The sequence below is a fragment of the Falco naumanni genome, chromosome 6 (genome assembly GCF_017639655.2).
Source record: "Falco naumanni isolate bFalNau1 chromosome 6, bFalNau1.pat, whole genome shotgun sequence".
Taxonomy (NCBI): Eukaryota; Metazoa; Chordata; class Aves; order Falconiformes; family Falconidae; genus Falco; species Falco naumanni.
In genome coordinates, this window is record NC_054059.1 from 91,596,598 (window position 1) to 91,611,717 (window position 15,120).

General features: G+C 38.0%; 1 protein-coding gene across 9 annotated transcripts in view; it reads right to left on the bottom strand.

The window, feature by feature from the left end:
* MAP4K3 (mitogen-activated protein kinase kinase kinase kinase 3) overlaps positions 1-15,120 on the bottom strand; it is an 84,393-nt gene that overhangs the window by 19,892 nt on the left and 49,381 nt on the right. For 7 of the 9 annotated variants that reach the window (XM_040597210.1, XM_040597208.1, XM_040597207.1 and 4 more), the window contains 8 exons: positions 14,209-14,247; positions 13,853-13,903; positions 10,160-10,202; positions 9,002-9,164; positions 7,924-8,033; positions 6,113-6,154; positions 2,010-2,094; positions 831-910 (listed from right to left, as the gene is read on the bottom strand). In XM_040597210.1, the coding sequence (XP_040453144.1) occupies positions 831-910; positions 2,010-2,094; positions 6,113-6,154; positions 7,924-8,033; positions 9,002-9,164; positions 10,160-10,202; positions 13,853-13,903; positions 14,209-14,247 (613 nt within the window). The remainder of the gene's footprint in view (positions 1-830; positions 911-2,009; positions 2,095-6,112; positions 6,155-7,923; positions 8,034-9,001; positions 9,165-10,159; positions 10,203-13,852; positions 13,904-14,208; positions 14,248-15,120) is intronic. The other 2 variants (XM_040597212.1, XM_040597209.1) reach the window with 1 other exon arrangement.

Below are 15,120 nucleotides of genomic sequence, written 5' to 3' on the forward strand. Positions count from 1 at the left end.
GAGCTAAGCTTAAACTAGCTAACTCAAGCACCAGTATGAATATGGGTTACACGGAGCTCAGTGCAAGCTAGTTTAGGCCTTCTTCTCAACACAGACATATCTACAACGTCTAGACCCTGGAAGATGAACAAACACCAGTGCCTCCAGCTTACAGTGTGAAGGCTGTCCTTGCAATTTCCTCCATCTTGATGGCAGATGCACAGCTCCCTAAGTTAGGGAGAAGGCAGGAAAGAAAACGAGTCTCTTAGAGGTTAACAAAAGAGCTGGAGAAGACACCATACAGAAAAGCCTGCAACTGGCATTTCCCCCTCCCCAGTACTACCTCAAAAAAAAAATACTACTTATAAGAATTTGCAAAGACAGAGTTTTAACTGGGTTCAGTAAGCTGAGTCTCATCAGCAAAGCTGCTTTTAAGACCAAAAAATGAAATTGCGTATAAAGGAACTCCTTCCCTTCCCGCTTCCCATGTTTGTTGCAAATATTCTGTCTTGTTACAAAGCTCTAAAGAAAACAGAAACTTTCATCCAAAATATATCAGGGAAATTCCACACTATTTAATAAACCATTTAAGTGTAGGACAATACACTGCAATTGAATTTCAACACATTGATAGAGGCAGATCTACTTAGACAAGGTTTAGCCTACAAAAAACTTAAACATGACTGAAAGGTATCCTCCATAGTAAACATTTCAGGTAATTCTCAGAGTTGCTAGTGCCTATGTAACTGTAGTGAAGAAATTTCTACAAGGACTGTACAACATTTATCCAAGTGGCTAAAAAAAGTGGCAAAGATCTACTTTTTTTCCAAAACATCAAAACAGAAATATACCTGCTCCATTGATGTTTCATGAAGTTCATTGAGGTTCAGTGTGTAAATACCTTCTTCTGCACCAAATATCAAGTACTGATCTGCAAACACAAAAAAAAATAATCTAGCTATCCTGATTTAGGAAAGGTGTGTTTTTTGTAAGAATATGCAGCTCTTTACCAAAAAAAGACTTCAAAAAAAGTTATACATATTGAAACAAACCAACCTATAATAGTTATGGTGTTTGAAAGCATGGAAAATTAATCTTGCTAAGGAAGCTTAAGTTTGTGGATGGGGCTGTTTTAAGACATTAGGAAAGATCAGTCTTTCTTGCAACTAACAACTGGAATAAAAAACAGCAGTGATACAACCACAAGCAAGAATTCACGTGAATAATTTCCTCATATACAGATCATCCTACTTAGACATTTCCATATTTTTTGTGACATATTCATAGCCTTCTTTTGGAGTACTTCAACAGCAGTATTGACTGGAATGTTTTGTCAGTACTTTGGGAGTGCCTCACTTGTGAACATAATTAATATCCTGAATTGCATTTAGGCATGCAAACAAGACAGACATATTGCGAAGATGCGAACAGCAAAAGATTGACTTCTGTAATTTAAATTTCAAAAAAACTTCAGTATTTTCTGGCTTACTCGTGTGTATACAGCCTATCATCAAAAGGTGAAATTGCACGCAACATGAGTACAATGTTACCAATTATCCCTTCCACCAGGCTATAAAGTACTAAAATACACGCAAAAACAGAGTTGCAGAAACCTGTAGTACCAGAAAGATTTAGGGGGAAATAAATTATTAATAATCATCTGAATTCTAAGTAAATCAATCTCAACTAGGTCCTCCAGCAGTCAGATTTTCAAAAATAAATTATGAGTGGCATCTTGGACTAAAATATTGAGAAGAGTCTCGAATTAAAAACAAGCAAAATACTTTTTACCATTGATATGCAATTTATTCTTTTTAAGCAAAGCTGAAATCTGTGTCCCATATATCTTAACATAATTAAAAAAACCCAACACTGAACTTCAGAGAGCAGTTGTAATTAAAGAACTTCTGCTTATATGACTAAACCTATTTTACAATAATGTGTATTGTAAAAGGAATTGTCTTGCTCATTTAAGCCCTCTTGAAATCCAAGGAGAGGACAACATGGGTAAAATATAGGTAATACACTACCTCTTGTATCTGGATTTATCCATGATGTTGCACAATGAATTTTTAATGGACAGCCATTGAAAACCTTTGAAAAGCAAGCACCCATCTGTAGAAGCAAAACCAATCAAAATGTGACATTTCCAATAGAATTATTTTTACCTGAAGTAATAAAAAAAGGTTAAGAGTACTTTCATTTGCCACATGGGAAGATAATCTCATGCAGACAAGTCGACAAAGGAATTTTTTTAAAGTGATTTTTCCTTTGTGCATAAGACCTTTCTGAACAAACATTCCACAAACAGCACTTCAGAATTTGCTTTTAAATTAGCAATCTAAGCACACAATTACTAAAAAAGGTGAACAACCTGAAAACAGTTCCCCGAATTGTGTAACTTTAGAAAGTCTCAGAGAAACTTCATTCTTGCTGTATTTCACACATTTAAAATAAAATGCTAGGTCACGCAAGAGACAAAATCTTAGTCTCAGATTCTCTATTAGTTGTTTCGAATTAACTTATTTTCAATATTGATTGCTTCCCAAAGGGAAACCTCAGGTAGACTCCTTGTTCAGCATAACACTAATAAACTCAGTTTGTCTATGAAGTGTTTTGCATAGTATAATACAAATCAAGCTTGCCATCTTGCCCCTAGTGAAATGCAAGGATTTGTAGGTATTTATAAAAATACTTCGTAAATTTGCTCTAAGATTACATAAAAGCACATGCCAGGGCTTTCTCCTTTCTCCTTAAACATCAACAAAATAATTAACCATCCTATTTTGTTAAGAAACAAGAGGTGATCAATAGTACTGTAGATGATGCAGAAGTAAACAGCAATTAGTGAAGTGAAACATTATTTATCAAATGATGGTCAAGCACAACAAGAGGTCAGGGTTGCCATCCTGACTATAAGCAGGTGTCACCTTTACACAAAGCTATACACTCTGTAATACAGCTACAGAATGGCAAGATTTTCACTTTATATTAACACTTGGTGAATTATCAAACTATAAACTGAATTAACCAAATAGCTTTTGTGTTAACATTTGGACCATTTTTTTTTTTTGTTAACCTGTTGCTGTGTAAGAAAGTCTGTACACATTTTAGTGATTTCTGAACACAGTTTAGTTTAATAAGAAAAGAAAAAGAACTTCATAATTAGCCCTTTAAAATGAGAAGCAGCAGAAATTAGATCCTTCTTTGTGCTTCGGACATCTCTCACTCTCACTATAATGAAGTCCATGAGATTGTTCATATATACTGATGTGAGGGAAGAATCAAATTTATTAAGGTTATCAGCAAAACATGAAAGACCCCACTGCACAAAGACAGGGGAAAGGACTTCAGCACTGCTAGTACTGCTGTAGAAGTCCGAGTACCAAGACAGGAGGTGGCTGCTTGCTAGACAATGAGATGATCCTTCTGCAGGTATCTTCACAGGAAGAAGTCTGAAGGAGGGATGACATACACACACCAAAAAAAAAAAAAAAAGGAAAAACCCAACCCACCAACAATAAAGGGCTTTTTTTGTGGTTTTATGGAAGCCTCTTCCCAAGTGTGCAGGGTACTGAAAGGCACTCAACAGAAAATACCAAATGACACTCGAAGCACTGATCTCCTAGAACACTGCTGTTTCTGCTGCTCCTGTAACCAGCTATGCGATTCTCCTTGACCCTTTCCAAGCACTGAAGCGAGATGCTGCGCCGTGGACAGAAGCTGTGCTCACTGCTAAGACCTTAGCTGAGCTCTGCAGTGATAAGCTAGATAAAAAAAGGAGGAGGATATCAGAGGAGACTAACCATTTTCCTCTGGCCATTCTCAGCCCTGGTCTCCAAGAAGCCTGCAGAGCCAAGATGCCACTGACAAATGCCTCAGAAGGGTAAACAGAGCCTGAGGGTATCATCTCTAAGTATCAAACAAATCTCAAGGATACAGCTGAGAATCAGACATATTATTAAACTGAGCTTCTAGTGGGGGAAAAAAAAACCACCCAGAAACATGCAAAAAAGGGTTGAAGCCAGGCTGCTTGATTTAACTGCTGCCATGGAGGCATTTAAACCTCAATGGAATTTCAGCAGGCTGGACATTCCCTCATTGGTAAGATCTAACAGGTGTCCCTGTGCTGCAAGCCACCTAAAACAGCAGGTAAAACCACACTACCAAACTGGGTTATTAAGAAGGGTGAACACAATCTCTAGAGTTACAGGCAAGCATGCATAGATACCATTTTAAAGAGAGTCCCAGAACATCTAAATATTTCAGAGGACAGTAGGAACGCAAAACACTTCATACCACTTGGCAACATACTGAAGAACCACAAATAAATCAATAAAAACACCAAACCCAAACAAACAAGAATCAGAACAATGACATACCACAGAAAAAGAACAGAAGAGACTGAAACACTGTTTTACTTGCAGTAGCAGAGTATTTGTTAAGTAAGATTCCCAGGTGATGGCAGGATGCAAAACATGCTCCACAACACAGAAAAGTAACAAGTCCAGTAATCCAAATGACCTGGAGAAAAAACCCTTCCCTACCCAAAATTTCATTATTTGGCAACTCATGGAGACAGCAGGCAGCGAGGAACATGTAAGTGTCAGATTGGTCTTCAACACTTAACAGGAAGGTTATAAAGTTTGTTGTACATAAAAGGTGAAGTGTGATGAGGGAAGCAGAGAGGAGAAAGTTTCTAACCCGAGGACCAGGAGAACCAGAGAATCAGTGCACTACAAATATGCATGAACACGCAGAGAGCAGTCCAATACCCAAAGATTCATTTGATCAGCTACAGAAGTTTCCCTGTTTTAGTCAGTCTCTTTTTACAGCTTCATTAGCAACTCAAAGTCATTCTCTGATGGCCAGTTCCGGAAGTTTGTGGCAAAAGTTCAACATGTATTACTTCATTTTGAGCTAGTTATTTTCTAGCCTTTTTCTCATTCTAGTCACTGAATCTATCATATTTCCCCATTCCTCACGATGATTCAGTTCTTTTCAGTGCTAGGAGTGCTTCCAAATTTCTGTCACCCACTAGTTTAAAGTGTGCACTCCTCGCTCATCCATTTAGCTTGTTATTTACTTTATTAAAGCAGGATTAACCTCAATAAATGATGCTAAACATATCAAGAATTCAGAGCTCTGGAACAATCCTGTGCATTTATGTGAGAGACTACACTTCTAAGGAACAGAAGCATGGTATCTACTGAGTCCAGACTCAGTATTTTCCAGCCATTCTGTATTAAAAAACAAGGCATTCCAGTGGTGTTTCAGGAAAGTTTCATCTCCCTTGCTAGTCCACAGCGGTCCACTCAGGCAACAGTTGGGATGAAACACAACTGTCCTGCTTCTCTAAGTGGACAGGAAGCAAAAAGTAATAGCATTTGCACTTACAAATCCTTTTAGCAATTTTATTTTCTTAACTAAAGACAAGAAACTGTTCTGGCTTAGCAGTAATGTAGCAAAAAAGCTTAGTTTAAAATCAGATTAATCCACCATTTTGTGCACAGCACAACTCCACAAATGCATGTGCCAGCACTCAAGGAGGAGAGCGGTGAGGGCAGAAAGAAATGGCCAAGAAGAAAGGAAAGACTGGCTCTTCTGATCGCGGTGCTACGTAAGAGCACAGTAACAAGCCCATGCAGACGTTACAATGAAATTCTAGTTTGCTTTATGTTATGAAGGTACACACAGATGTTTGTAAATTATTTCCAGCCCTAAGGCATGTATGAATCCTCTCTTTAGAAGTTTTGAAACCTATAGCTGCACAGCATAAACTTGGAGCTATTTGCAATTCCTGAGAGGCATCAGCCCCTCAGATCAGTTAGTACTTCCAGTACACTTAAAGTACTTCTGTGATATTAGCCACAGAACTCTCATTCACTTTTTAATGAAGCAAGCAAACAAAAAACCTTCCAAAATTTACTTCAAGAGCAAAAAAAACCATAAAAACCCCCACCAATCAAGGGTGATTTCTGAAGTACCATACCTGTGACTTAACACTTCTAAGAGATACTGACTTTTATAATTAAAAAAAAATTACTACATTCAAAAAGACACACTTTCTCAGCTTTAGTAAGAAAACATATCCTGCTTCCAACATGCATTTGTATGACTCAGTAATACTCACATGTACTTTAGGTGTGGGAGGAAGGCCGTTACTAAGTGGTTTCTAGAAAACAAAAGTTAAGTTCGTTTACACTCTGATGCACACATATGCATTAACAGCATATTCTCTCCCTACATTACAGCATAATCAAAACACAAGTGTAAAAACTTATTTCAGAATGCTGTTAAAAGCACTTGATATATAATTGAGCATAATTATACTAGGAGAAAAGAAAAAGCCAATAATTCTGTCTGCGTAACAAATAAATATAAAACACTCCCTGCAGATTTTTTAAGACAATGGAGTTGTGTTGTGTATCTCTATACTATGCTAAACGGAAGACACTAGGCATCTAACTGGGACACTCTGCTGTGTCCAGTGCCACATGCACTAGATCTGAAAGCCATGGCTGAGCTTTGGCTACAGTCCCGTTTTTAAGCATGAGATTAGTCTAGCGACCTCCCCTTCCAACCAACACTTCCATAATTCTATATGAGCTTCTAACCACATGTCTCTAGTGGCTACACACCACTACCTCTCAGTATCATTTTCTTTCATTAAAACCTCTACTGTGATTCCCTAATATCTCCTCAGGGAATGTCTGCATCCTCTATTGCACAACTTTTTCCCATTACAGTGATGCCTGAAAGAATGCCATATCCAGCAATACAAAGTCTAAGCAATATTGCAGCAATTGCTCAACTGTTCAATATTACAGCAGCATAAAACTCTTATTAGTCAATACTAGACCCACTTTCCCATATCAGTACCAATTTCTCCTAGTAAAAACATGCTTCCAACGAAATGTATTTTACAGGTAACACTGGAAACTCCCAACACACAACTGCAAATGCCAAATTCGGAACACTTCAGGAAATTTTATTTTCCAAAGTACTGCCAGTATTACTGGCACTCCCTTAAAGCAATCATACACACAATATTTCTGCTCTATCTCCTCTTCACTTCTCTCAAAAGAGCAACATTTCCAACCTCATCATTAGAAGAGGCCCCCCTAGAGTGCAGTTTCATGTTACATTTAATCTACCTACAGAGGATCCACTCTCTCCTATCTCATATTCCCACTCTGGCTTCATAATAATAATGACCACTCGAAGCCAACTGCTGCTTTGATAGAAAAACTCACTTGGTAGAAGAAAAGGGGGCGCAGGAATATTCCCTTTCCTCAGCTCACAGCTGAATCAGATTACCCAGTATGAAACCACTTCTCTCCATGAGTGCAACTTTACATGAGTATATGTAGTTCAAGTCTGACACACAGCTCAGGCTGCCAAACCCTGAAAACCCAGAGCTCTAGGGGCCAGCAGCTTGCCCAGCTGGACCCTCAATCTACATTTCTCCATTTCCCTCCCCCCAAATACCAAAAAGCCTGTATATTTACATCTGGGCTAGGAGTAGGACTCATTTGGGAACTGCAATCCATCTCCTTTCCCGGGGCCAGTCAAATCCTCCAGCAAGCCATCAGGTGGCAGCATGTTCATTAATTTCCTCATTTACTTAAACAGTCATTGCTCAGTACAACACATCACACCTTTCTTGCGGTTATCTCCCTCTTGTTACATGTCTCTCAGGTATGTGAATACAAACAAGTAAATCTTGTATATCCACGATTATGTTAGTTTCTGATGAAAATTAAATACTGACTCAAACCTCAGTTTAACACTGTATCACAACCGGATGATCTAGCAAAACTGTGCTTTGATTCAAAGTAAACAAGACACTATCCAGTATAGGAGTGTACCCGCCCCTTTTCATTGCACATGTAGAACAGCTGAGACAACTTTAAAATAACACCTAGAAGCTTAAATACCTACCAGTAATTCCTTCTTTTCTTTCCTTGAAAAATCAGTGTCTCTAACTTCATTCTGTTGATGTGGTGATCCCTCTTTTTCACCATTTAACTGTACAGAAGTGACTCCATTACCTAGAAGGAATCGTATTTAAAAATGTGTTCTACCTTCAACTCAACAAGCAGTCTGGCCTAGAAACAATTCTGAAGGCCCAAAACTTCCACTTACGTCAGAACACATTCCAATATGCTGATTTATTTGTAAAGCATGTTATGCTCCTACATGTGCATGTGTAACCATCTTGTCACATTCAATCTCAGTTCGTGGCTTCTAGTGATTACTATAACAAGTCTATTGTGGACATAGAAAGGGACGCAGTCGCAATTAGGGGGGAAAACTTATTTAACATATTTAAAGAAAAACTTGGCTATATCTAACACTTCAATTATCAATTCTTTATAAATACCCTTGAGGCATGTCTTCACACTGGATGCTTAAGCGTTACAATCAAATCTGTAACACATCAACTGCAGTACTAAATATGTAGCAAGGAAGAGACAGCAAGGTATCAATTAAGAGTCAGACATTAAGCTTCCTTAAACCAAGCCAGTCCACGAGAACTCTCAAAGCTTCAGACTTCAACAAAAGCATAAAAAGAACAGCCTGAGCAAACAGCAAACACAATTACCTCCTATACTACCCAACTCAGTTCATTACATATAAAGCAAACCTCTATTCTTGACAGGTCAAATGAAAACAGCAGCTGACACACAGGGCCAGAATCAGAAGCCTACATACAGGAAAACTTTTTTTAAATCCCTGTGACACTACATTACAAGCCTGTTGCTTAGGAAAGCAATTGTGTCACCAATGGTATCAACAGGAATTGTGTCAGTGACTTTACTAGAAGGTATATTTAACCTTCTTAAGAGTTAAGCACACTTTCTTCATGTATTGGGGCTTTCATGCACTTTCTGTTACTTGCCCACCACAGAAAAATTACCACAGTGTTTTAATGTGTGCATAGGTGAGAACACAGAAATAAAATCACATCAGATTATTTAAGAAATATTTTTATACTTCTTGATGTCACTCTTATTACCTAAAGCATTAGATTTCTGTGGAGGTAACCGAGGAGGTGGTGGTCTGGGTGGAACCTGACATGCAGACTTTGCTGGACTCTCTGATGTTGGGCATCTCTTGATTGTTCCTTGATTATCATTTTCAGAAGAATGAGTTTCTTGGGGGATAAAGATGGATTTAGGCTGGAAAAGACAGTAATAATAAAAACGTAATGAAAAAAAGATTCAAAGCATCCATCCTACTTCTCAAAGAGAAAAAAAAAAACCCAACACATGCAATACTTAGATCGTGGAATTTTCACAAGTAAATTGGTAAAGCATCATGTTCTGCCATGCAGATTTCTTTCAAAAAACAAACCTTGTTATTGACAAAGGACGGATTCAAAATCGTTGCATTCAAGTACAGCATTGAACAATTACTGCACATGTCAAAATGCCAGTTTGTGACTACAGATAACCAAACAGGACATTTAAGGAGAAACCAGGAAACATTCAAAGATACAGCCAGGACTTTTGTGTAAAGAGTCCCAAATAGGAGATATAACCACAAAGAGCAACGTTGTTTACATGCTGGCTGAACTAATGCTGCTTGTAAAATCCTTAGTTAGGCAAAGAGAGCCCAGGTGGGCAAGTCATCAAACCTGCAGTTTTTGCCCTGGAAACCAACAGCCAGAGGGTAAAAAAAAAAAAAAAGTTTTTTTTTTTGTTTTTATCTTTGCTCATTTTAAGTTAACTCCAGTGTGAAAAGATTCACTTACTCTTTAAGTGCCAGCATGCAAAACCTAACTTGATACAGGTATTCTGTAGATACCATTTAGACATAAAAAAATTTAAATTCCAAAAGTTAGCAAGCAGATGCTTTATTTGGAAGCTCCTTATTAATAATTACTCGTGGCACTAGATTTTTTACCTACCCAATTTATCCCAAAATATCAGAAGTATAATCAGAACTTTCACACTGACAAACACCCTACAGTGCAAGACTTCATGCAGATTTGCAATTAAAGGCTACAAACACAGAGGTCAGACCTCTAGATATACCCTTGACTTAAAACTTGATTTAAGTCTTCAAGCCATGGCTCAAGTGACAGAACCATCAGTACAGTCATTTAGACACTTCTGCATTTCTTTATTTAAAGTGCCCTTTTATTCTGGGCAACAAAATTCCCCTCACTTACCTTTGGTGGTAAAGGAGGTGGCACTTTAGGTTTCATAGTAGCACTATAATGAAAAGAAAGAAAACAGATCATTATCCAGAGTAGCTCTTATCTATCAGAGTAGAATCTGGCATTGAAGTGTTAAAGAAGATACAGGATTTTTTAAACACAAACACCATCAACTTGTCAACAGCAGTATTATATCCAAATAGCTGCATCATGAATATTTTCAAACGTTTTGTTATTGCTCTGCATACCACAGATACTATCTACAAACTCAAGTATCAAGATCCTCCCTAGAGAGCACAAAGTGACATGAACTGCTTTGCTGGAGATGCACACACTCATGCAGAAAAAAGTAGGGAGATGCAGAGCTGGCCTATTTCATCTGTTGAAAGGAGAAAGATTTAGTGAGCTTTTCTAAAGGGCCAACTGTAGGTATACAGGGCTAAGGGGAGTTAAAAGAAAACCGAGGAATACCATTCCTTGAAAAATTTACCACTGACTTCTTCAGAAGAGCCTTACACATGAAAGCAAATTCTACCTGCAGTGGACAGCCTACTGTCTGGGTTGGTTTGGTGTGTCTTTTCTTCCACGAGTTTTTTTTTTTTTCACAGAAGTCTTGGGTATTACATTTTTTTAATGCAAGAACAATTCAATAGCTTGGCTCAACAGTACAAGATATTAGCAGGAAGCAAGAAAGTGGAAGCATCAAGAGCACTTTTCCTCTGCTGATTCTATGTTTTAAATAATATGCTGCATTGAAAAAAAATAATCCTAAATGCCGAAATTTTATGTTTTTAAAAACTCTTACGCATTGTCCTACTTCCTAATCTTTTGGAACAGAAAATTAGTTCCATTAAATAAATTAGGATTGCAGCTGTGAACACTTTACAGTCTTGCAAAAATATTTTCCTTATTTTAAAAAATTATGTTCCAAAGTTTTGGGAAAACAACCTATTAAGATAGCTGTTTGCTTGTTTACAGATCGACAGCTTGTTGCTTTGCTTCATTCTTTTCAGGAGTTTCAGTCCTGGCATCTTATCACTTGCTTTTACTTCAAATAAGCTGAAAGGTTATCTGAGAATTGGTTACCCTGCGTTGTACACTTCAGCTGCTATGGTGGTAGAAATTATCTTCTCTTCATAACGTGGGAAGAAGCTTAAATCCTCAGTGTGTCCAAACTCCATTTGCATTTTATTTAATATTCTTCCCTGCATCTCAGACAGCCATCACAGTGTTTGTGGGCAGCCAAATGTAAAAACCAAAAAAGGCAATGATTTGGCGTAAATGTGACAGATATTTGTGCAAAGGACTGTGTACCCTGGTTTCAACAGCAAGGTTTATGCACTGTTTGTCACCGTTGATCATGCAGGGCAGTGCCCCAATAATTTCTGCTTTCCCAGTTTACACAGCCAGGAAATTCAAGCATCATCAGCTTTGCCGAACATAAGAAATAAAAACAACAATTAAAAATATAAAATAAAGAGAGAGGATTTTATATTGTTCCCTGAAGCATGTGAATTCTCTGCTATGAATCACCCAGCTTCAGTCATGCAGAGACACAGGTTTGGACTGGAAGGCACACAGGTGCTTCATTGGTTTTGTTCTGGATCTGAAGGGAGAAGTGATTGATGTCACGTGCACTCTTCAATTGCAACTCCATCTCACAGATTATAAGTCAAACAAAAGCTTTGAATCTTCAATGGACTCCAGAGAAAGATATCCAAGACCAAGCTGATGAACCAACATATTGCAACAGAGCTTTGGGTTCAAGCAGATACCCAAAGGAAAGGCACAGATGCAGAATCTGTCTGATCCAAGGTTGAGATATTCAAGGCTTACACCTTGAGGTAAGCTTACAGGAAACTGTCAGGCCCTTTCTGTAGGGCAAGAGTACCTTCAGGCCCTCTCCACGGGGCAAGAGTACCTAGGATGAAATATGGGAAGTAGTAAAAAACAACATGACTTTTTTGGTAGACCATCGGTGGTGACTGTCTTTAGGGTCAGACAAATCGGAGCCTCTCCAGAAGCTATCAGGTTCTTTCTCACTTAACCTGAAAAAGAAAATCCACAGAAACGCGACAGAAGCAGCTAAAGCCAAATGCTGTTTGAAAGTTCTGATGGATCTTGTGCGAGGAACGAGGATCCCAAAGCACTGAACAAAGAAATCACTGCAAACACTTCAAGGCAGCAGGGATCAAGAGGTTCTAAGCCTTGTATCATCACTGAAGTCGAAAATACTGGCTGCAAACAAAACAAGAGGGGGGAGGCAGAGAAACAAGCAAAAAAACCCAGGCAGACACAGAGCTGTACACGAAAACCATCCAGAGGTTCGTATGGATGAAGGAACCAAGCTGAGCTGGCTTGCAGCAGTGCAGATATCCAGAGCATCTTCTGCCAGAGCGGAGCTGGCAGTATATGGAGCTATAGGGGACCATTACATCCTACAGTGCTGAAGCCTGAATTATTATTACCAGGTCTATCCAGCTATGAGCAAAGCAGGTTCTCAGCTTGGTCCAAATGCAAGGAAGTAAATCAATGAACAGTGTTATCAACCTCCTCCTCCCCGAAGACAAGACATAGGAGCTTACATTATTGATGAACTACATAATCAATCACACCTTTTTAAAACTGCTTAATAATGAAATATGAAGATCTTATGGAATTAGCAAGGGAATAAAGCCTGCTAAAACCTGTATTATTTCTGTAAGTACTGCTTGTGTCAAACAACAATCATACTTGTGTTTTCTGAAGTTGATCATTAAACAAGGCAAGTGTAATGTAATTACAACAGACACTATCAGTAGCTTTATCTTTCTTGAAGGGGGCTGTCCTTCATGCTCCAGTGACATAACCCACTGCCTTTGTTATAAAAGAACAGCAGTGAACTCAGGGAGGGATGGTGGTGGTGGTATTTGGCTCTCTGTAAGAGATGCCCGTTTAACAGGTTTCTAGTATGAAGCAACGGCTTTCAGAATTATCCATTAACAAAATATTAACAAGACTTCTGTCACAGTGGCATCTTTCTTTTTGGTCTTTATGTCATTTTAGGAATGTAAACTTCCAAATACTGGCTGCACATTTTGAATTGTTTCAGCTCTTATCTGTCAATCAAAAGGAGCCCAGGGATACTTGTACCAGTAGAATTTACTATGAACATAAACAATTTAACACGTGCCTATTTATACTGCCTTTGCAGCCACATAACCTTGCTCCCTCTGTGGTAAGGGAGCCAGCTCTCTTCTAAGATCAAGAACCCATACAAGCATGCTACCAGCTGAGAATGCAGACAGGACAAATTCAAGTCATCTAGAGAAGACAGTTCTGTATATATATTATGTATTTTTAACGAGTTTTATTTTAATATACAGTCATCAGTTCTGAAGACGACACTCAGACTGGGGTCAGACAAATTACCAGCTCGGTGTAACTATGTCAAGATTTTGTTCAATAATAGAAGATAAAAGGACAACTGTATCAAGCGAGGAACAGGACTTTTTTGCCCCCTAATTTATCACAAGTTTATCAACAGAATATGAAAACTTCCAGTGATGTAACCTTGGAACAACATTAAATTTCTATCTTTAAAAATGCTATAGAAGAAAAAGAATCCTGAGCTATCAGGGACAGAACATGATTCAATTTTTTTCCCTCCACCTATTCAAGAATCAGCTTATATTTATCTTATTTTTACAAGAAGAAAGGACTTACTGTTTAGCATCATCATCTGCATCGTCATCTTCTAAATGTGCCACATGTCCCCTAAGAAAATGAACAAGGTACTATGGCTGAGTGAGTTGTATTAAAATAAGCTTGGCTACTGTGAAAAATTCTAAGCTCAAGGGCTACTAACTCTTTTACAGAATTTTACTGTCTTTTAGCTTTTTATCATCATTACCCTTTAAAGCACAGTTGCAATCCAGACAACTAAGCCTCTCCCATATCCTCTCAACAAGTACAGGGACAAACCAGAACTAGTTGTGACAGATGTAAGAAATCAACACACAAATGACATTGAAACACACAAGGGCGGGGAGGGGGGAGAAGAAAAAAAATAATAGAATTACCGCTGATGCAGTTCTTCTTCAACTGATTTTAAGAGACTCCTTCAGCATTAAATAAGAATAAGAACACAGTTCAATTGTGGCACACAAACTTAATTATCAAAAGCTAGGGCAAATGCTCCTAAACTATCAATATATAATCCAAAGCATACTATTTCAGCTGTCTTTCAGAACATACATCCAACACCAACATACAAATGAACACAGCTGCCTTTTACAACAAACTTTCATATGCGCTTATTAATTATTGCTATTAAGTGCAGTGGTCCTTGTTCCTTGTACTGTAAAACAGACAGGGCCGTCTTAGTTTGACACAATTTAAAACAAATCCACACTATCCAAGAAAACCATAATCATAAAAAAACCCCAAAAAATCAGATTGCCAAGAGGATTAAACTGCTATTGGAATAAATTAATTCGTCCCCAATTAATTTTTGTAACATTCTGAACTTCTTCATTTCTGTGTCTGTCTGAAAACACAGACAGGGAGGAATAGCAGACAAAACACAGGGATGAGAAACAACAGGATTTCAGAAGAAACCAGTATTCGCATTTTCCCCAGCTGGAAGACTGCATAAAAATATCATGTTCTGTGCTTACGATTTTCTACATTTTTTTAATGCAGAAATGTTTTAAAGCAAAGCTAGGCATCCCAATTCTGACATGCATAAAAGTAATTAAGAAATTGGGTGGAAAGGAAGAATTATATGGAAAGCTATTGCATATGATTAAAACAACAGAATTATTAAATGTATGAACATGAAGTTAAAAGGACTTCGCTGAGACAGGTAAGTTTTATTTTTTAGAGCATCTGTAATTGAAAGTTCTTAGTGCCCCACAACATGAAGAAAGGTATAAAGCAATGTCACAAGTGCAGCACTGGTAGCTCCCTACATGGGGTAAAATTGTGCTCTG